Genomic DNA, 22,569 nt, shown 5'->3' on the forward strand with positions numbered 1-22,569 from the left:
AGAAAAAGTCCAGAAAAGATATTCCATTCTGTTCTCTAATCAGATGCATTTGACTCTAGTTTAATCTCCTACACGGCAGTGGAGAGAAGGATTGTGATTTTTTTTTTAAGCTAGCAGGCTTAGCATGTCCACGCAGTTCCCAGCACTCCCTGTGCTTTTGGTTTTTGAGCTACTGAACTTTCTAAGCCCTCATCTGCTTTTAATCTAACTAAAAGCTCCTCTCGTTGGTGCCTATTTAAAATAAAAGACAAGGTTACATTGGATTTTTATATGACTATACACACACACACACGTTTTTATACTGCTTTAACTTCACATTTCAATGCCATCTTAATTATGGAGTTGACAGGACACCTCCATAATTGTATATGCAATACCGTATCTGCGTACAAACATACGTACACTGCAAGTGTATGCACACACACAGATCTTTGAACAGAATCCAGAAATTTCGCAACAGACCTCTCTTTTGCTAATTCCTCTTCTCTTTGGCTGGTTTTTCACTCCACATGCTTTTGTTCTTTGCACCTGATGAATACTCTATATGAGCCACTTGACACGCTGAGAGGCTGATGCTGGGTATGTTAAATTTTAAGCAGTATTAGAAGAAGTAGAAGAGGATTTTCATCCTTTCTATTTGCTTTTCTCTTTACTGATTATCCCTTTCCCTGAGAGGCCTGTCCATCTTCCTAAGGATCCCCATTAATTCCCCCTTTTTTCTCTTCTTTAAGCCCCTTATGTTGCAAGGACCTGCCTCTGGCTAGGACACTTTGCCCTTCCCAGCCTTGCTTCTGAAATGAGCCAGTTGTCATCATACTAGAGCAGTATGGTCTCTCTTTGGGGGGAGGGAGGAGTGTAATTTTTAACCCAGTAAATGGGATCCCTTAATCATTTTGTACTGACATTTCCAACAATTCTAGTTGATAATTTCCAATTTTTGTAGGTAAAAAAGCCAGCACTTTGTAAATATTGATTTGCACTATACTAATATTGACATTTACAGAGTTACAGAGTTTTAATGACTCTGCAGTCCCTAATCCCTGGGCAGGAAGAAGGCCAAACAGGATGTGTGAATGAGTGCAGGGAGTGGGAATGGGATGTGTGTTTGATGTATGGGTTGCCCTTCAGAGAAGGAAGGTGAAGGTGGTGTAGCTGGAGAGTAGGACATTGTACATCCAGTGAGAGGTCTCATGCATGCTGTTATAAATATAAAGGGAAGGATAACCACCTTTCTGTATACAGTGCTATAAAATCCCTCCTGGCCAGAAGCAACATCCTGTTACCTGTAAATGGTTAAGAAGCTCAGCTAACCTGGCTGGCACCTGACCCAAAGGACCAATAAGGGGACAAAATACTTTCAAATCTTGCGGGGGGGGGGGGAGGGGGGAGCTTTTGTTTGTGCTCTTTGTTTACGTGGTTGTTCTTTCTTGGGACTGAAAGAGGCCAGACAGAAATCCATCTTCTCCAATTCATCCTAATTCAAGTCTTCATTATTGCAACCAGTATAGGTAAGCCAGGCAAGGCGGATTAGTTTATCTTTTGTTTTATGTGAATTTTCCCTGTGTTAAGAGGGAGGTTTATTCCTGTTTTCTGTAACTTTAAGGTTTTGCCCAGAGGGGGATCCTCTGTGTTTTGAATCTGAATACCCTGTAAAGTATTTTCCATCCTGATTTTACAGAGGTGATCTTTTTTTACCTTTTCTTTAATTAAATTTTTTTTAAGAACCTGATTAATTTTTTATTGTTTTTAAGATTCAAGGGTTTGGGTTTGTGTTCACCTGTACAAATTGGTGAGGATTATTATCAAACCTTCCCCAGGAAAGGGAGTGCAGGGCTTGGGGGGATATTTTGGGGGAAGACGTCTTTAAGTGGTCTCTTTCCCTGCTTTTTGTTTAAAACGCTTGGTGGTGGCAGCATACTGTTCAAGGACAAGGCAAAGTTTGTACCTTGGGGAAGTTTTTAACCTAAGCTGGTAAGAATAAGCTTTAGGGGTCTTCCATGCGGGTCCCCACATCTGTACCCTAGAGTTCAGCGTGGGGAAGGAACACTGACATGGTGGAAGCAGTGGGATCATTTTGAACCAAAGATCATTTTGAACCAGAGATCGTTTTGAACCAAAAGCACAGACCTGAAGAGGTTTTTTTTTAAGCTGAAAGCAGCTAGAGGGTTTTCTGTCTATTTTCCTGGAGATGGAGGTGTTAGTTTTTTTACAAAGGGATTTTTCTTTTTTGAGCTGGAGTTCTCTCTACCTAAAGGCAGGGTAGTTAACCTCCTGCAGGGAAATTCACAAGTTTTTTTTTCTCCCTAACTCTCGGGTATAGCTAGAGTTAAGCACAAAAAAGCAGGAAAATGACTAACAGTGAAGCAGCTAATAAACTAGAGCTGGCCAGATTCGAAGCTGAAGAGAAACAAAAAAAGCATGATAAACAGATGGCCTTAAGGCGCTTGGAGGTGGAGGCAGAAAATGCCAGGGTGGAGGCAGAGGAAGCTCCCCACAAGAGAACTATGGAGGAGGAAAAAAAAAAGAGAGGAAGCATGCACTGGAAATGGAGAAGGCAAGGGCTCAGCAGAATATATCAACCAACCCTAGCAATCCTTCTCCAGGTACTGCTTCCCATCATAGAAAGTTTCCCACCTACAAGGCAGGTGATGATACCGAGGCCTTCTTAAAAAACTTCGAAAGGGCCTGCCTTGGGTACCGCATCTTTACAGACCAGTACATGGTAGAGTTGAGGCCACAGCTCAGTGGACCCTTAGCAGAGGTGGTGGCTAAAATGCCTCAAGAACACATAAACAGTTATGAACTTTTTAAAACCCAGGTGAGAGTCAGAATAGGGCTAACACCCGAGCATTCCCGTCGGCGGTTCAGAGCCCTAAGGTGGAAACCAGACGTGTCATTTATCCGACATGCCTACCACATTGTGAAACATTGGGATGCCTGAATATCAGGAGCAAGTGTTAAATCTCCAGAAGAGTTGCCCTTCCTAATGCAAATGGAGCAGTTCTTAGAGGGTGTTCCTGAGGAAATAGAAAGGTACACCCAGATGGGAAGCCCAAAACTGTAATCAAGGCCAGGGAGATTGGAGCCAAATGGGTGGAGGTGGCAGAAAAGAAAAAAAACTAATAGCAGTTGGGGCGAATATCAGAAGGGGTAACCCGAAACAAAACCCTATCACTGGGGGCAACCCAAGGCCCCACCTACATTCCAAGGAAAACCCCAGACACCTTATCGTCCCACCACACCATTCTCCAGCAAACCACCTCGCCCCAGTGAACAGTCAGCTGGGCGATGTTTTAAATGTAATGAGCTGGGGCATGTGAAGGCCAACTGCCCCAAGAACCCCAACAGATTACAGTTCATTGCACTGGGGTCACACCAAAGGTCCTCAGGTCCAAATGCCTCCCAGATACCCTTAGAGTGAAGGGAAACTGTGAGTGTGGGTGGGAAAAGGGTTATAGCATGGAGGGACACTGGAGTGCAGGTGTCAGCTATCCATCAACCCTTAGTGGACCCCAACTTAAATCAACCCAGAGGCCCAAGTAATGATTTAACCCTTCAAGTCCAACTCTTTCAATTTGCCTACAGCCAAGTTGCCTGTCCAGTACAAGGGCTGGTCAGGAATGTGTCTATAATGCAGTCTATAATGATTATCCCATTCCCATGTTGCTTCAGGAAGACTTGGCCAACCAGGTAAAGCTGGCCAAGAGGGTGGGAATGGTCACCCGCAGCCAGACTAAGCAAGCTTCCACACCTATCCCTGTTCCTGAGCCTTCCACCAGGGCCCCGTCTGTGTTACCAGGCACCCAGATGGAGGTGGTGGAACTGGATCCCCTGCCAACCACTGCAACGGCCATAGCGGATCCAGTCCCAGAGACCCAGCCAAAGCCAGACCCCGAACTGAAACTGGTGAAGCAACCAGCACCACAACCATTGCCAGCACTGAGTCCAGCGCTTGCAACCCCATCTACAGCTCCAACACCAGAGGGCACCACCGAGCCTGCACTGGCAGTAGCAGCAGATGACCCTACACAAGAGGCTCAGCCAGAGCCTAAAATACCCCATAGTGCACCAGCGAAAAGCGGTTCACCATCAACAGAAACAGCCCCATCACCTGCATTGCTTCCAGAGGGACCAAGCCCAGGTCCACAATCCAGTGAGGAACTGATGTCTCCAGCATCAAAGAAACAGTTCCAGGCCAAACAGGAAGCAAATGAAAGCCTCCAGAAAGCTTGGACAGAAGCACGGAGAACCTACCACCTCTCAACTCTTCTAATCGATCCCGGTTTGTTGTAAAAAGAGGACTTTTATATAAGGAAACTCTTTCTAGTGGACACCAGGAAGACTGGCATCCTCAGAGACAGTTGGTACTAAGTACCAGGAAAAGCTCTTAAGCTTAGCCCATGATCATCCTAGTGGCCATGCTGTGGTGAACAGAACCAAAGACCATTTGGGGAGGTCATTCCACTGGGAGGGAATGGGCAAGGATGTTTCTGCCTATGTCCGATCTTGTAAGGTATGCCAAAGAGTGGAAAAACCCCAAAACCAGGTCAAACTCCCTCTCCAGCAACTCCCCATCATTGAGGTTCCATTTCAGCAAGTAGCTGTGAATATTCTGGGTCCTTTTCCAAAAAAGACACAGAGAGGAAGTCTGACTTTCATGAATTTTGCCACCTGATGGCCGGAAGCAGTAGCTCTAAGCAACACCAGGGCTAAAAGTGTGTGCCAGGCACTAACAGACATTTTTGCCAGAGAATTAAAGATTTGTCAGTTTACAGCCCAGGGAGGAGATGACGCTGAGTGGCCTAAAGGTGTCTACTACAAAGAAAAAGTGATGGTGGCATGGAAGAGGTGAACCTCTTCATAACCCTTGGGCATATGCAGCAACAGCAAATCAAGGAGCTGTGCACTAGCTATGCGCCAACGTTCTCAGCCACCCCAAGACTGACTGAATGGGCATACCACTCCATTAACACAGGTAATGCTCACCCAAATAAAGCCCAACTTTACTGGGTGTCTCCTCAAGCTAAAACTGCTATAGAATGGGAGATCCAGGATATGCTACAGATGGGTGTAATCCACCCCTCCTGCAGTGCATAGGCATCTCCAGTGGCTCTAGTTCCCAAACCATATGGGGAGATACGTTTTTGCATGGACTACCATAAGCTCAATGCTATAACTCTCCCAGACAACCATCAAATGCTATACACAGATAAACTATTGAAAAAACTGGGAAGGGTCCAGTTCACCTCTACCTTGAACTTAACCAAGGGGTACTGGCAGGTACCACTAAATAAATCCGCCAAGGAAAGGTCAGGCTTCATCACACATGTCGGGCTGTATAAATTTAATGTGCTCCCCTTCGGGCTGCACCCGCCACCTTCCAAAAACTTGTAGATGGTCTCCTAGCAGGTTTGGGAGAATATGCAGTCGCCTACCTTAACAATGTGGCCATATTTTCGGATTCCTGGGCAAAACACCTAAAACATCTACAAAAGTCTTCAAGCACATAAGAGAGGCAAAACTAACTGTTAAGGCTAAAACGTGTCAAATAGGCCTAAACAAAGTGACTTACCTTAAACACCAGGTGGGTCAAAAAACTATCAACCCCCTACAGATCAAAGTGGATGCTATCCAAAAGTGGCCTGTCGCAAAGTCAAAGAAACAGGTCCAATCCTTCTTAGGCTTGGCCAGATATTACAGGTGATTTGTACCGCAATACAGCCAAATCGCCGCCCTACTGACAAACCTACCCAAAAAAACCTAGCCAAATGCAGTTTAGTGAACTAAAGAGTGTCAAAAGGCCTTTAACCAGCTTAAAGCAACACTCATGTCAGACCCTGTGCTAAGGGCCCCAGACTTTAACAAACCGTTCCTAGTAACCACAAATGTGTCCAAGCGTGGCGTGGGAGCAGTCTTAATGCAGGAAGGACCAAATCAAAAGTTCCATCCTGTCGTGTCTCTCAGCAAAAAGCTGTCTGAGAGGAAAAGCCATTAGTCAATCAGTAAAAAGAAATGTTGCACCATTGTCTACACTCTAAAAAAGCGACACCTATACATTTGGGGACGGCGTTTCCACCTGCAAACCGACCATGCTGCGCTACAGTGGCTTCATACCGCCAAGGGAAATAACAAAAAACGTATTCGGTGAAGTTTAGCTCTCCAAAATTTTAATTTCAACGTACAACACATTTCAAAAGCTTCTAACAAAGTGGCTAATGCACTGTCCTGTAAAAGTTTCCCAAAATCAACTGGTCCAAATCGTCCTTAAAATGTGGGAAATATTGTTAGTCTTTATACAGTTAGTAGTATATTTAAAAATGTATGTGTCTTATTAACTCTGTTTTCTCCTATAGCTCCAGAAAGAAATCACAGCCAGTGTTTCACCCTATCTGTGATTTGGGGGGGCGTGTCATAAATATAAAGGGAAGGGTAACCACCTTTCTGAATACAGTGCTATAAAATCCCTCCTAGCCAGAGGCAACATCCTGTTACCTGTAAATGGTTAAGAAGCTCAGCTAACGTGGCTGGCACCTGACCCAAAGGACCAATAAGGGGACAAAATACTTTCAAATCTTGGGGGGGAAAGGCTTTTGTTTGTTTATATGGTTGTTCTTTCTTGGGACTGAAAGAGGCCAGACAGAAATCCATCTTCTCCAATGCATCCTAATCCAAGTCTCCAATATTGCTACCAATATAGGTAAGCCAGGCAAGCTGATTAGTTTATCTTTTGTTTTATGTGAATTTTCCCTGTGTTAAGAGGGAGGTTTATTCCTTTTTTCTGTAACTTTAAGGTTTTGCCCAGAGGGGGATCCTCTGTGTTTTGAATCTGAATACCCTGTAAAGTATTTTCCATCCTGATTTTACAGAGGTGATTCTTTTACTTTTTCTTTAATTAAAATTCTTCTTTTAAGAACCTGATTAATTTTTCATTGTTTTTAAGATCCAAGGGTTTGGGTTTGTGTTCACCTGTACAAATTGGTGAAGATTATTATCAAGCCTTCCCTGGGAAAGGGAGTGTGTAGGGCTTGGGGGGATATTTTGGGGGAAGACGTCTCCAAAGTGGTCTCTTTCCCTGTTTTTTGTTTAAAACGGTTGGTGGTGACAGCATACTGTTCAAGGACAAGGCAAAGTTTGTACCTTGGGGAAGTTTTTAACCTAAGCTGGTAAAAATAAGCTTCGGGGGTCTTTCATGCGGGTCCCTACGTCGGTACCCTAGAGTTCAGAGTGGGGAAGAAACCCTGACACATGCTATTTAATGGCCCTGAGCCAGTGTGAATGCACACAGCCTACAGGGAACACTGATACCAGGTAGCCACATGCCGCTTGGTACCTGTGCTGAAGGTTAAGTGCCATTCAGTGTTGTCAGCTGTCGTGCTTTTACTGCCAGTCTTGCGATATTTGTTGTTTTTCTTAAAGTGCCAGCTGAGTCATGCCACTACATTAAAATCCAGATTCAATTTTTTTTTAAAAAAGAACATTTCTAGGCCCATTGTCACAGCGAATAGCTTGAAAATACGAAACCTAATGGCTCGAAAGAGCAGAAGGCAAATAAAAAAACAGTTTTATTGTTTTTAAAAAATCAGTATTTTTAAATCAGTCTCAGTTTTCTGGAGGCCTATTGTCATGATTTCTGAATAATAGATTTAGCAATACTGTGAAAACCACCACCTAACTGTAGGTATCCATATTTAAGAACGGCTCCTCTGGAAATCCTTTCTTTCATAAAAATTTCGAGTTCTTTAAACCAACAAACAAAACGAATAACTATATGGTTGTTTAATAAATGGTTAATCCATGGGGCTAGAAAGGACTGTTTATGTGACTACACTTCTTTGGCCTATCAGATTCTTCCTTTCAGAATGCCCGCTCTATGCCACTAATTAAAATACTAATTTAGGAATTTAAGTACAATGAAACTGGAGAGATCATTTGTATTATAACTCTCTTTTGTCTAGGTAATTCATGAGCAATCCTTGTCAACATTACCAGCACAGTCATAACCCTATTCCACAAGAGATTTCCAGAAGCATACATAGAGGAGTTCATTGAATAATAACACCCTGAAAAAATCCCGTGGCGTGGGAACAAGTGAATGAGCTGTAAAAGAAGAATGAGTGTTAGAGAGAGATAAAGAAAGAAATGGTGGGAAAGAGAGGAGGTGGGAGAGCAACAGGAACAAACTTTACAAATTTACATGAGCCTTCTGGCCTGAGCGCTCCTCTCCTTACCCCTTTCTGTCCCTGAATAGAGCCATTAGCTGACATAAGGGCTGAGGAAGGATGCTCTAGGAAACATCTGAAGAAATACTATCCAAACGGCAGCAGATTCTGCAAGAGAAAAGCTGCACTATCTCTGCTGCTAATCCTCTGTGTTGTTCTCAGACTCTCATTCTCTGGAGTGGTGTGGTGCACATGCTGTACCGTCCTATTGGGGGGTGGGAGGGGGGAAGGTGATTTCTAGAAATCACCAGGTTTCCAGATCACACATTCCTCAGGAAAAAGTGATCCAGCAGAGTTTAAGTAATAGTCAAAAAGGACAGAATTATCTGGGCCAGGTTCAGTGACTTTAGATAACAGGGACTTCTAAGAGGGGGCCGCTCTGCATCCCACCAGTTTTATCCACTTCAATATCCTCTCCGTGCCCTGAAAATAACCAGCAGTCCTTTATTCTCAGTCCTGTGTCTAGACATAGTCTATGCTGTACTGGCTACTGTATTCAGCTTCACTCCCTTGTGGCCAGAGGTCACACCCGTCGTTGAGCAGAGGAGCATGCTCAGCTGGAGGCAGCTTTCTTAAGTGGGCCCTAGTGCCATCAGCACCAGCCCAGGCAGCAATGCCTCTCCCACAGCTAAGATCAGGTCTGAGATCCTCTCTAAAAACAAGATTAAAAAGGACTTGCGGCCACTGGATTTCATGGGCCCAAAAGGCCAACTCTAGATGGGTATCATGGAGGGGGTTGGAGAAGCCTGAATAACCTGTGACCTTAAAGAAAAATCAGTTACTAGCTTTTAACTATAGTGTGTAGTTTGCCTCTGTCATAAAAATAAAGGGAAGGGTAACCACCTTTCTGTATAAAGTGCTATAAAATCCCTCCTGGCCAAAGGCAGAACCCTTTCACCTGTAAAGGGTTAAGAAGCTAAGATAACCTCGCTGGCACCTGACCAAAATGACCAATGAAGAGACAAGATACTTTCAAAGCTGTGGGGGGGGGAGACAAAGGGTCTGTCTGTCTGGGTGATGCTTTTGCCAGGAACAGATCAGGAATGCAGTCTCAGAACTTCTGTTAATAAGTAATCTAGCTAGAAATGCATTAGATTTCCTTTTGTTTAATGGCTGGTCAAATAAGTTGTGCTGAATGGAATGTATATTCCTGTTTTTGTGTCTTTTTGTAACTTAAGGTTTTGCTTAGAGGGATTCTCTATGTTTTGAATCTGATTACCCTGAAGGTATTTACCATCCTGATTTTTCAGAGGTGATTCTTTTACCTTTTCTTTAATTAAAATTCTTCTTTTAAGAACCTGATTGATTTTTCATTGTTCTTAAGATCCAAGGGTTTGGGTCTGTGTTCATCTGTACAAATTGGTGAGGATTTTCACCAAGCCTTCCACAGGAAAGGGGGTGTAGGGCTTGGGGGGATATTTTAGGGGAAGACGTCTGCAAGTGGTCTCTTTCCCTGTTCTTTGTTTAAGACGCTTGGTGGTGGCAGCATAGGGTTCAAGGACAAGGCAAAGTTTGTACCTTGGGGAAGTTTTTAACCTAAGCTGGTAAGAATAAGCTTAGACGGTCTTTCATGCAGGTCCCCACATCTGTACCCTAGAGTTCAGAGTGGGGAAGGAACCCTGACAGCCTCCATCTACAATGGTTATATTCTCTTACCCCAAAGCAACACCCTGGAACCCCCATACTCACCACTGTCATATAGTTATGTTATGTTTTGTACAAAGTATACCTTGTAAGGTATCATTTTAAAAATCTTAATCTGTTGAACATTAATATCCCCTTAAGTTGTATGTGCTATCACTGTCTGTGAAGTTATGAGGTTTTGCTGTGTGTGTTACTGAAATATGTTCTGAAGTTGGAAACGCTCACAACCAGTCTTTCAGGTACAACAATGGGGCAGCCAGAAAGTGATTTAAGGGGGAACACACACACACACACACACACACAGGAGGATTACCCCAGGAACTGTATACAATAGAAACCTCTCAGAGAGTGCATACACAATGGAGGCTGCTTGACTCATGTCATAGCAAAGGATCTTTCCAGCAAGCTGGAAGAAGCTATAAAAAGGGGAAGTGACATCATCATTTGGCCTCACTCCCCCCACAACTCAACACCTGGAAACATGTCTAGAGAACAAAGACTGAACTGGGGAGGTGGTCCCAGGCTGGAAAGGAGAATCCTAGCTTGTGTATTAAGGTATTAAACCATCAGGGTGAGACATTGCTTGATTTAAATCCTGTCTAGTTCATAGAACTCAGATTGTGATTTTACTTTTTATTTCTTAGGTAACCACCTTTGATCTGTTTCAGAGTAGCAGCCGTGTTAGTCTGTATTCACAAAAAGAAAAGGAGTACTTGTGGCACCTTAGAGACTAACAAATTTATTTGAGCATAAGCTTTCGTGAGCTACAGCTCACTTCATCGGATGCATTTGATGAAGTGAGCTGTAGCTCCTGAAAGCTTATGCTCAAATAAATTTGTTAGTCTCTAAGGTGCCACAAGTACTCCTTTTCTTTTCACCTTTGATCTGTATGCTTACTACTTATAATCACTTCAAATTTATCTTTCTGTAGTTAATAAATCTGTTTTATATTTTTTTTTACCTAAAATAGTGTGTTGCTTGAAGTGCAAGGGAAATCTGCTCAGGAACAAGGGCTGATGCATGTCCTCTCCATATTGAGGGAGGGGCGGACTAGGTCATAAACTTACACTGGTCAGGCTTCTGACCAGGGCAAGATGGTACAGCTCTGGGGTCCTAGGCTGGGGATCTGGGTGGGGAGAGCGGGGGAATTGGCTGGAGCCTCTCTATTGTTGGCTCATGAGTGTCTGGTGAAAGCATTCATGTAACTCAGCTGGGTGTATTCCTGTCTGTGGATGGCTGTGTGAATGCAAGACCTGGAGGGATTTGCAGCTTGTCATAGCATCACAGTGTGAGAGGGAGCCTAGGTTGGTAAGACGTAGGGCTGAGTGGTACCCCAATTCCAGATTGTACTCCGGGGAACCCGTCACAGATAGAAAAGTAACAAAAAAAAAAAAGAAGTTCAGATTCTCCTTTGCATTTCTATGTCCCAAGGATTAGGGTGATCAGTAGCTGCACAATTCACGTACCCCCAAAATAAGATGGTATGCCACATCTTCCTCATGAGGCTGAGCTCCACAGTGTTCAAGCACCTGTTGGACTGAGATGAAAGAGACCAAGATATTATAATCCATTTTGGGTCTCCTTCATGGCAGTTCTAGCCTAGCATCCTTGATGGGGGAAGGAGCCCCCAGCTTTTCATTATTTATAAAATATTTTTTCTAGAAAACTATGAGAACACACACCCTAAGGGCTCAAGAACAGAAGGCAAATCAAAGGAACTCAACAACTATTATTATTATAAAAAATCTCATTTGTTTTGGAGACCAACTCATGATTTTCAAATGCTTGGGACTGGCAATACTGAATCTGAGGTCTTGAATTTTTAGATAGATAAATTCTCAGGGGTTAGATGGTTTAGGGCCCTGGGAATAAGATAAACCAAGACTTCCACCTGTTGGTCAGCACTTCCAAAGTGCGACTCAGCTTGATAGTGATTGAATACCATTGTCACAGAAGGCCACTTGGGAGAAAAATATCCACATAACAAAGCACAACCATAATTGACTCCCTTTTTGGCAGAAAGGACAAGGATTAAGTCCCCAGTTCAGCAAAGCACTTAAGCACGAGCTACACTTTAAGCACATGCTTTAGTCTCACTGAAGCCAATTTAATTGCTTTGCTGAAAAGAGATGGGAATACTCACGTACTTACAGATAAGCACATGCTTAAGTGCTTTACTGTATGGAGGCCTAAATGAACATGGAGACTGAATTACTCTAACTGTGTTAGGAGAGGTCTTTCAGGATCAGGCTTGAGGTACATTGATGGAGCAATGTGGGGAAGCTTGCATAGCTGCTGTACCTGTTTTTTGGCTAACGAGACAATTTAAGACTCTTTGGCTGTCAATCTGGTCCCTTTGGCCAACACTAAATTCACTAAAAGTTGCTAAAGAAAAGGATTAAATGTACCCTTGGATGAAAGAGGTTTTAGAGATCCAAACACAGAGATAAACACTGTGGCTTCCAGTGCTCTGGCTTAATTCCCTCACTGATTTCTCCAACATCCAAGAAGAGAAAGGAGTCTTTGGAAACAGATGTTACATTGGAAGAGTTAAAATCCCTAAATATTACTAGTAAGAGTATTACGTTTGGGTAATGGAACTGCATGCATGGTGGGAAGTTTCTGGCAATGCTGAACTTTTCCAGATGCACTTGGAACATAAATGCCCCCAGCCCTCAAATAATAACAGTTCTTCTTTATCACCACCCTGCTTCTTTGGGTCAGGATTGGAATCCTCACTGTCGCTGATGATCTTTGGTCCTGGCTCTTTCACTATTCCAGCTCTCTTTCTTTTCTCCTTTCTGCTTCCAGGACCTTATCAATTTTCTCCCACCACGCTCTCTCTCTCTCTCTGTTTCCAGGATCCTGGCACTGAGGTTAATCAGTCACTAAAGGCAATAAGGTAAGACAAAGCAATCTCATGGGAAGGTTTAAATAAATAGCACATATGTGTGTCCTGAGATGGATAATATAGCACACTTTAGACATCCTAATAGATCGCTCAATAAATCAGTGTCCGGGTTTAAATTGAAGAGCACGCAAAAAGGAAACTAAGAAGGAAATAAAGAGGATCCTTGTGGCTGAATTAATTAATGATTTGAGAGGATGGAAGCCAGGGAACAGGACTGGAGAGTACACATCCAGCTCAGTATGGCTTACCATGCTTTTCTCATATTCATCAGCACTAGGCAATGAATGGAGCATCTGTCTTCTCAATGCCTGTGTGGATAAAATTAGCTGAAGGGAGAGCTTGGGGGAAGAGAAGGCGGGAGGGCATGGAGGTCACATAGTTCATTTCCATAGTAAACAACCTGAGAACCTGACCTGTTTCCATACAAGTGTAAGCTCAAGAACTATAGCCAAGGAGGAGAGAAAACTCTCAGAGCTGGTAGGGGGGTATGACCAGACTTGATAGCTCACAACCAGCTGCTGAGAGAGAGACAGTTCCGCTTTCAACAGTTCCACCACAGTATAAATAAAATGAGGTCATTACCTACCAAAAAAAGAAAAAAATATCAGTGTCCCCTCTCTGCTTCTCCCAAAAGCAGCCGATGGGGCTTGTTAACAGAGAATGAAGCTGTAATACAGGCAGCAATCAGAGAGAGAAAAAGCAGTAAGGCAAATGCCTCAGATTCAAATCCCATTTCTGGGCATCCCAGAAGAATGGATGTAACTGCGTTCCACGCCACATACTTGAGCACTGCCAGCAAAACTGTTGAAGTGTCTCATTCCTGACATTGTTTTGCAAATGTGTTAAACATTTGGATGTTTCACTTCAACACTTTCCGCTGGTAAAAAAAGAGAGGCTATTTTATTGTTACAGGTAAAATCTGGTTTCGCTATAAAAACAGAACACTTTTTTCCTCAGAAAAGCTAAGTTTTTGCCCAGGGCACATAATGAGTGGAAATTTACCATGGGATCCAATGGTGAGCTGGGAGAAAAAACCTTTCCGGATAATTACATGTGAACAAGCATACCACACGGCCCAAGCCGCTTCAGAAGAGCCACAACACTTAGCTTTTGATCAGTGTAGAGTTTACTCAGACCAGCCCTGGACCCTTGCTTCACCTGGTTAAAGACCATTACAGCATGGTAAGGTCTGGGACAAGGTCATATGTACACAGAGTTCTTTTCTGTGGGCTTCCTAGGCCAGGACTGTGGAAGAGCGTTCTCTTTTTTAGGCTCCAGAACTTTCTTGTGTTCAGTAGCAGAAAAGACAAAGTGAAGTGTTCCATGATGGTTTAGGCCAGGGGGTCATAAGTAAGGCAGAGAGGAGCAGGGGAGGGCAAGAAAAATGAAAAAAAGAAGCGAGTGAGTGAAAAACAATGGAGTCCCCCAAGGGATGAGTAAAAGAGGAAGCCCAAAGAGTTGGAGTCTGAACAGATAAGCGCCCCCCTCTTGGCCTGATCGATATGCACAGGGGCCTGAGGCCACATTCAAGGACTGCCCACAACAATACAACTTCTGTATTTCCCTTGTTAGACAATGATAGAACTGATGATCACTTCTGCATTCAAGGTCCAATGAAGCAGGGCGCAACTCACCATCTGTTACTCTTAGGCTCCATTGCCATATATGGGGAGCGGGGGAAAGCAGCCTGCTTTCTGTTCACGGTTGTCCAACCTTTCTCTCAATTAAATAATTCATTTTCTGGAGTACTGCTGCAGTTGTTACATTTATTATTAGAAGGGGGCTTCACTGAGGTAACTCTCAGTACCACAACACTAGCAGGCAACGGTTCCTAGCAGTGGGAGCCCTGATAGCCACTGCAGTGAAGGCACATTTTTCGCCACATGCACACTTGATTATTACTTGCACTCCTTAGCCCCTTTGGGTTCTATGCCCAAACCTGAGCATGCCACCTAAGTAACAGGTCTTGGCTGATGGGCTGGATGAGGTTCACAGGAGTTCCTGGGAATTGTTACAAGCCCCATGGTAGGCACTGATCCTGGTCTATCCAGTCAGAGAAACAGCAGTGCAGAGGCTCCATTTCCAGAGCTGATTTAAGGCATAGGCAACCTAAGCGTATGCTGAGGGCCCAATTCTTGGATGGGGCCCAACCTGAGTGGCACTGTGACCCCATCTACCCTTGTCATGACAGAGAGGCGGCAGGGCCAAACCTGAGAGAGAACTGGGGCAGCCAGCACAGCTCCTCCTTGTCGCTGCCATGAAGCCAATGCCACCCCGCCCCACCCCAGGGCCTGCCCAGCCTTGTCCCACTTCCAGCAGCCAATGTTCCCTCTGTTCTACCCACAGGGTTCGCTTAGCAATTGCGTCAAGAGCTGCTACAAGTATGGGAAGCTGTGGTGCATGCCTGCACAAGGAAGCCAACTGGGAGAAGGGCTGGGGGGACATGAGGAAGTTTTGTCTAGGGCCCAGCGATGGGTTAATCTTCCCCTGTCTATTTCAGCCAGTGGGCTTCCACCAGAGGGGTACTGGAGACAGCTCCTCTCCAAGGAGCGCATTTGTAATTCTGAATGAGAAGGAAGGAAAGAAGATGCAGGGTTTTCAGTCAGTAGGCGGACTGTGGGCCAAAACCAGACCACCAGATGCTTTTGAATGGACCCCAACATCTTTTTATTTACTTATTATTATTAACTTTTTTTATTATTTTCTCTGGAGTCTAGACCTTGACTATACCTTGACCAAGAAATTTGGACCTTAACAAAAAATATTTGACTACCCTGGTTTGGGGTATTTGGGAGAGGAGAAAAAGGAGATTATGGAATGATTGCAGGGGAATGCACTGGAGAGGCAGATACTCCCTGCAAATGGAAGAGGAGGAGGGACAGGAAGGGAGGTACTGAGACTTAGCAGGGGAGGGGAGAGAGCCGGCTCCAGGGTGGGAAGAGGGTTCTGCGGGTTCCTACCTGCTTCCAGGCCTGCTCCAGACCCTCTGGGTCCCACTCCCTGCTCCCCCACAGCTCCTGGGCCCTGTGGTGGCTGCTCCTATCCCTCTGGGTCTCCCTCTCACCTCCACTCCCTCCCCCACTGGCATATGAGAGTTTACATAGGGGCACTAGACTCCTTGGCCCTGGTTCTATCTTCCCTGGCATGAGAGGTAATCTGGGGCCTGGGCTCTAGGACCCTGCAAGGTGGAAGGGTCCCAGAGCTCAGGCTGCAGCCCAAGCCTGAATGGCTACACTGCAATTAAACAGCCCCTTTGCCTGAGTCCCATGAGTCTAAGTTAGCTGGCATGGGCCAGCTGTGGGGTTTAATTGCAGCGTAGACATATCCATAGGGACATGCAAAGCAGCACTAGAAAAAGTACAATAGGGAACAATCCTGAAAAGGCAGGACTGGATGGCCCAAAAGGTTATTTTCATCTCCGGCTTCTCTAATTCTGTGAAACAGACAAGACTTAAAATTCCTCCTTAGCACCCTTCTCCTCCTGGCTGATGCCCGCAGACACCTGCATGTGGGGTCTCAATCACCTACGTGAACCCTTGCTACAGAGGATTTCAATGTCCACTGACCTGTTCCACTCGGATCTCAAATTCTCCATTCACCTTCTTCCCCTGGAAATACTTGGCCCTGAGGAGAGAGAGAGAGAGAGGGAGGGAGGGAGGGAGATGGTTAAAAAGACTGCAGTTCATGATTATTTATTTATTTGTCAGCTACTGTTTTGCTGCTGTTTTCCCTTTTTGATGAAGGATTTCCAGATGGTTCACAACATCTTTTATTAATTCCCATTTTCCCTTGACTTTCTGTTCTCCAAGAGGAATCTGCCAAACCAGATGAAAAATCACACTGGAAATTTCCTTGAAGGCTTGCGAGGGTTTTTTGGTAGACTGAGAAAATAATGATCTCCCTGCACCTTACAGAATAACAGTAATAATCAATGACAAGACTAGTTTGTATGTATTCTCTATCCTGGGGACAGAGGCTATGGACAGAGGGAGGCAAAATCTATCATGTGACAAAGACTCAGAGTAAATTTTCTTCCAACACTGAACAAGGAACTTTATCAGCATAATGAAAACCATATTAAGCCTCTCTTTCTCTCTCTCTCTGCTTCACTGTAGAGCTTGTCTTAGGAAATTTCCCAGCCCTATCTTGCCTGGCTTCATGCGTCTGATTTAAAGAAACAGTATATATATATATATATATATATCCTCAAAATGTCAATAAGGATAGATTTCTTCAAAATTGTGAAACCAGATTTGCATCAGAGTCATTGGAAAAAAAGTCTCTCTCATATACTTCCTCTCATCTCTGCTAATAGCCACAGTCATCGAATATACAACAGAGGAAAACAGATGGAAGTTACCGCTCAAAGGGTTGGACTGATAGTGCAGTAAGAACCAGGTATAGGACAAGTATATGCTTTTTAAGCCATTCTCTTCTATACAGAGCGGATCAGGAGATTTCTAACAAAAGCTATTTTCCGAGCAGAAAACAGGGTTTCATCAAAATCAACATTTTTTTCTTAAAAACTGTTGACTTAGATGACTACTTTTTAGTTTTTTCAAAAATGTCCTAAATAGAAAATTTCAGGACCCCCCACCACCCCAAAATATTTATTTGTTTTATTTTAAAAAAAAGGGGGCGGCCCTCCCCTTCCACTGTATTACCATTTCCCAATTTTTGCCTGTTGAAAAACAGCAACAAAGTGTAGGAAACAGTTAAATATTGGAAGTGTTTTTTACTTTCTGAGAAAAAGTAACACTTTCAACACTTTGTTATCCAAGTGACAAAAGTTTGGACAGAAAAAGAAAATGAAGGAAAGTTAGCGGGAGGGGGAAGAGCAGGTTTTTCCCTATACCTTTTTAATGTTTTTTAAAAAAACTTTCCCACACATTTTATTTCATTCCCTCTCATGTCATTGGATTGGGGTGGGGAAGAAAATGGGGGCCGTGGGAAAAAAGTTTAAAAAACAACCCACAAAGTTGTCCAGATTTAAAGAACCAAACTGACATTTTAAGTCTAAACAAAAGTTTGTTTTGAAACGGTGATTTTAAACAAAATGAAAGTTTTCATTTTGTTTAAAAAATTCCCATCAAAAGGTCCCTCTGTCAAAAAGCCCATTCATCAGCACAAAGTTTACTCTAACTATGATTGGAAGTTAGGTAGGGACAGTACATTAGCCAGGTGTGACCAACAGGCTCTTACAAGTCCAGAAAAAGGAAAATGCAGGACTTTAGCTATCCCTAAGGGGTATGTCTACACTACGAAATTAGGTCGAATTTATAGAAGTCGGTTTTTTGAAATCAGTTTTATATATTCGAGTGTGTGTGTCCCCACAGAAAATGCTCTAAGTGCATTAAGTGCATTAACTCGGTGGAGTGCTTCCACAGTACGGAGGCAAGCGTCGACTTCCGGAGTGTTGCACTGTGGGTAGCTATCCCACAGTTCCCGCAGTCTCCGGAAATGAGATTCAAAAGTTCGCAGTTCTTTTCCTGTCTACCTAGCCAGCGCATCTGAGTTGAGAGTGCTGTCCAGAGCGATCACAATGGAGCACTCTGGGATAGCTCCCGGAGGCCAAAACCGTTGAATTGTGTCCACAGTACCCCAAATTCGACCCGGCAAGGCCGATTTAAGCGCTAATCCACTTGTCGGGGTGGAGTAAGGAAATCGATTTTAAGAGCCCTTTAAGTTGAAAAAAAGGGTGCAGGTTTACATCGATTTAACGCTGCTAAATTCAACCTAAAGTCCTAGTGTAGACCAGGGCTAACCTTCCTTGAGGTAATGAGAGTAGGACGAAAAAAAGCCAAAAACGATGCCACCTCTTTGGCAACAAAAGTTACAGTGCGTGCACTTAAGTTCATCCTGGTTCTAGAGATATAACTGGGTTTAATGGTATTTCCCATTTTACATGTAGAGAATTACTGCTGTAACCAGCAGACTCAAAAGCCGAGATAAACTTAGTGTGCTCACAGTAACTGTTTTGAAGTTTGAGGCATGGCATTCAGTGGTACACGCATATATTTTTTTAAACAGAAGATCATCACAGTGTATATGCATCACCCACATTTATGAAACAAACTTTCTCCCTCTGATGACCCCTCCACTCTGCTGACTTGCTGGTTCCTAACTCATTGGTGCTGCTTCGGTCCTACTCACAATGGAGGCTGATTATCCACACGCTCTTTCATCCATTACAGATGAAGCAATGAGACTTCCACTGCTTAGTCCAGGAAATTAGCCTTCACAGTAAAAATTATAGAACCCTTTCCCCACTGCTACAATACAGACTCTGTTCCCAGATAGTCATGTCTGGGGCACCACCACCATGTGGACCCAGGGCATAAGAACAAGGCATCTTGATTAAGACACAGTGAGACCTTTGTTTCTGGACCCCATTTTCCACATGGCCTGGCTCATTCCAATGACTCAGCTCACATTTTTTAAATTAGAGGATATATTTTCTTTCAAGGCAGATCCAGGGCTAAGCTGCTGTAGGGATCTCTGAAGACAATAGGTGCTAAATAATTCAGAGATAAATGTTTTGCTCTGTGCTCTATTCTGACACTGCACAGGGGAAGACTGAAACACCTGCTGCAAATACCCTCGGAAACAGATTCAATAGTGTTTTTAATTTACACTTGGTGTTTCTGAGCCTTTGGGAAGTAGAAGCCACCATACTGAGCAGAAAAGAGATATTAGTCTCACTCTGGAGCCCCTGAAGTTTCAAGCAACTAGGAATTATTTATACTATGGAAGTACCTGTAGGCCACGTTCATGGTCAGAGCCCTATTGCATTAGACACCGCATCAACACACAGCATGAAACAGGCCCTGTCCCAAAGAACTTACAACAGACAAAAGTTGGGAGAAAGGAAGTTATATCCCCATTTGACAAAGGGGGAACTAAAGAGCGAGAGATTAAGGGCCAGATTTTCAAAAGCAATCACGACCCAGCAGGTCCCACTGAGAACAATGTGAGATGCAAAGTCTTGCCCTCTTTTGCAAATCTGGCCATACAAGTGATTTGCTGAGGGTCACACCAGGAGCCTGTGACACAGCCAGGATTTGAACCCAGATCTCAAGTCCCAATACCATGTCTTAACCATAAGACCCATCACAGGTCTTCCTTTGGTGCCTCAGCAATGCCATTCTAGCCTATCCAATGAAGTCACTTATGAACAATGCAAGGCATCTTTCATCACCCTAGAGGCTGCGTGGGCTGCCTCACAGTGTTCCCAGCCTACTGGCTTGAGAGATCAAAACAGGAATCATCTAAGTCATCCTGCCTCCCCCCCGTCCCATGTCAGCATGGATTACTGACCACTGGTCTAACTGGCCAGCACTTTATTATAAAGCATGCAGGATGTTGACAGAGTCAGATTGCTGCATTATAATTAGGCTATGCAGGGTGTAGTTTGAGTGGTTTGGTTTCCAATCTCAGTAAATTAGCATGTAAACAGATATTTTGGACGGAAAAACTTGTGGCTCCATGCTAGCAGAACAAACCCTAGGGAGGATTTACAATGGTAAGAAACATGTGAATGCTGCAGCTCGTGCACGGGGAAAAGGAAGTGCTATAATAGCTCAGTAGATGCCTTCTGTTTTTAAAAGAAATTCCCCTTAGTGCATCTTTCTCTGTGATTAGTGAGCTGCACACTTGTGGGAAGCAATATTTCCTGGGCAAAAGGGCATTAGAAACACATTAAAAAGCCCTCTGCTTTCTGCTCCAGCCCCAGTGAGATTGAAATCTCACCTTCAGCCCCGTAACGGTAGAAACCTCAGATGTCTCCTCTCACAAATTTGTTTAGAAAGATTAAAAGCTTGCTTTTCAGAGAATCCAAGCAACCCCCCCCCGTGATGTGCTTGGGGGAAGCAAGTGCTCCATTCCCAGTCTGATACATACACAGCACATCCTTTATGGGGATCAGACGCAAAGGCCTGCTGTTGAAAAGCATCAGCTCTCTGGTCCCTATGTTATACGTGTAAAGAGCATTTCGTGAGAAGTCAGCATACAGTACTTGTATCCCTATACTCTTGTGAAGCGTTTATCAGAGTAAGTCTACAAAAGTGGCCCCAAAGGAGCCTGCTCACACAGTAGTATAAGCACCTCTCAGCCTCCTAAACATCAAGGGCCCAGTTCATCCCTGTGTTAGTACAGACACTGAAGGGAGGCAGCTTGCGCCTTGCCTTATTCAGGGGCTGCAGGAGCTCATATGGCCCCCAGTGCTGACTTAAATTGTGTTCCTGCTCTATTGGCCACCTGGGAGGGTTGCCAATTTTGTAATATTTAAAAACCGGACACTCCAGCAAGAGTCCCAGAACCTCCCCTGCCCCGCCCCTTCCCCTGAGGCCCCACTCCCTGTTCACTCCTCTTTACCCCTACCTCCATTGCTCACTGCTTTTGTCCTCTCCCCTCTCCCTGTGTGGGTCAGGAGGGACTCACTTGCAGAGCCGGTGCTGAGAGCTGCATCCGCCCGATGCAGGTAGGCAGTTGTCCTGGCTGAATAGGAGCTGGCGTAGGTGATGACTCCGGTCCTCCCCACCTCCCCTGCCTGCAATAACTGGACTTTGGGTGTCTGGTCAGTAGGTCTGACTGACACTATCGGACTTTCTGGTCAAAAAAACGGACACCTGGCCACCCTACCATCTGGGTAGGTCCCCTTTGCCAGGGCTCCAATAGAGGTGGTGCTGGGGAATTCCCTGGAGACTGAAGCTTATTCTTGTCCAGCGGCCCCTTTGTGCTGGCCTTTGGTGAATCCATATCTGAATCACAGAAAGGCCATGGCACAACCATGGAATCAGCCCCCAGATGTATAGTGGAGATTTCCAAGATCAGTAGAAAAAGATCAAAATTCATAGGGATCATTTTTTCCTAGAAGTCTATAGGACATTATGGTAAAGCCTCTGAAAGTGAGCTACAGTTGGCCATTTCCTTACTCCCATACACACTTAGCTTTACCTGATTACTTTTTCTTTTATATTAAAACAACTCCAAAGGAGCATTTGGTATTCACTTCATCAACCAGTCAATATGCTCAAAACTGGAATCCTGGATAAGCCTTTACCCCCCAGGCTTGTCTCTTCCTTGAGTTTTTTTTTTTCCTTGTGTGGCTTTTATGTCCTGGAGAGAAGGTGCTTATAAGAACCACTTCAGTGGGCACTGCAGTGGTAGCCACAAGATTCGTGGTGTATGTAGATGGAAGGGGATGCTGCAGAGAACCTTCCATTTTCTTGATGGGTTGTAGAGCACTCCACAAAAGGGTTGAGATCTGCTTGACTTGCCTGGGTATACAGGATCAGGCAGAGAATCCCAAAGGATCTCTTGTTCAGGTGCAGTCTCAGCAGGCAGGATACCTGAACGTAACATACATTGCCAAAAGCTAGGTTTGTTACCTGTCCTGAAGATGTTCTGGACAGGGATGGCAGTATCCCATTGTCTACTTACGAAGGATGAGATAGCATGAGTCAGAGTGTTGCAGGGGGAAGAGGGGAGTGGCGATTGGAAAATCTGAAGCTGTTTCAATAAGTCAGTTGGCTGAATGAGTGGGGTTATGTCCCATTTTTCAGCCTGTTGGAAGCACAGTATTTTGTGTTAAATGTATTTGATGGCACTTCTTCAGGCTATTTCACAAAATGGCTACTGCATGCAATAATTTGCAAGGACAAGAAGAGATCAAGGAAATGTGCCTCAAGGTGTCTTGCAAGAGACCTCACTGGAGTAGCTATAAGAAATGTCCCTGTGATCTCTTGCAGTGTGTCTGGAAGTAACTCAGCAGCCATCACCTCAGCACTGCACCTG

General features: G+C 44.3%; 1 protein-coding gene and 1 long non-coding RNA gene across 2 annotated transcripts in view; one reads left to right on the forward strand and one right to left on the reverse strand.

Annotated features, from left to right (window-relative positions):
- SYN3 (synapsin III) overlaps window positions 1-22,569 on the reverse strand; it is a 289,948-nt gene that overhangs the window by 226,959 nt on the left and 40,420 nt on the right. Inside the window, exon 3 of the mRNA XM_048832522.2 lies at window positions 16,341-16,398. Coding sequence (XP_048688479.1) covers window positions 16,341-16,398 — 58 coding nt within the window. The remainder of the gene's footprint in view (window positions 1-16,340; window positions 16,399-22,569) is intronic.
- On the forward strand, window positions 1,421-9,523 carry LOC125627934 (uncharacterized). Its single transcript, XR_007354117.2, has 3 exons — window positions 1,421-1,508; window positions 6,630-6,697; window positions 7,956-9,523. It is a non-coding gene; the product is annotated as an uncharacterized LOC125627934 (long non-coding RNA).

This window comes from Caretta caretta, chromosome 1, assembly GCF_965140235.1.
Source record: "Caretta caretta isolate rCarCar2 chromosome 1, rCarCar1.hap1, whole genome shotgun sequence".
Taxonomy (NCBI): Eukaryota; Metazoa; Chordata; order Testudines; family Cheloniidae; genus Caretta; species Caretta caretta.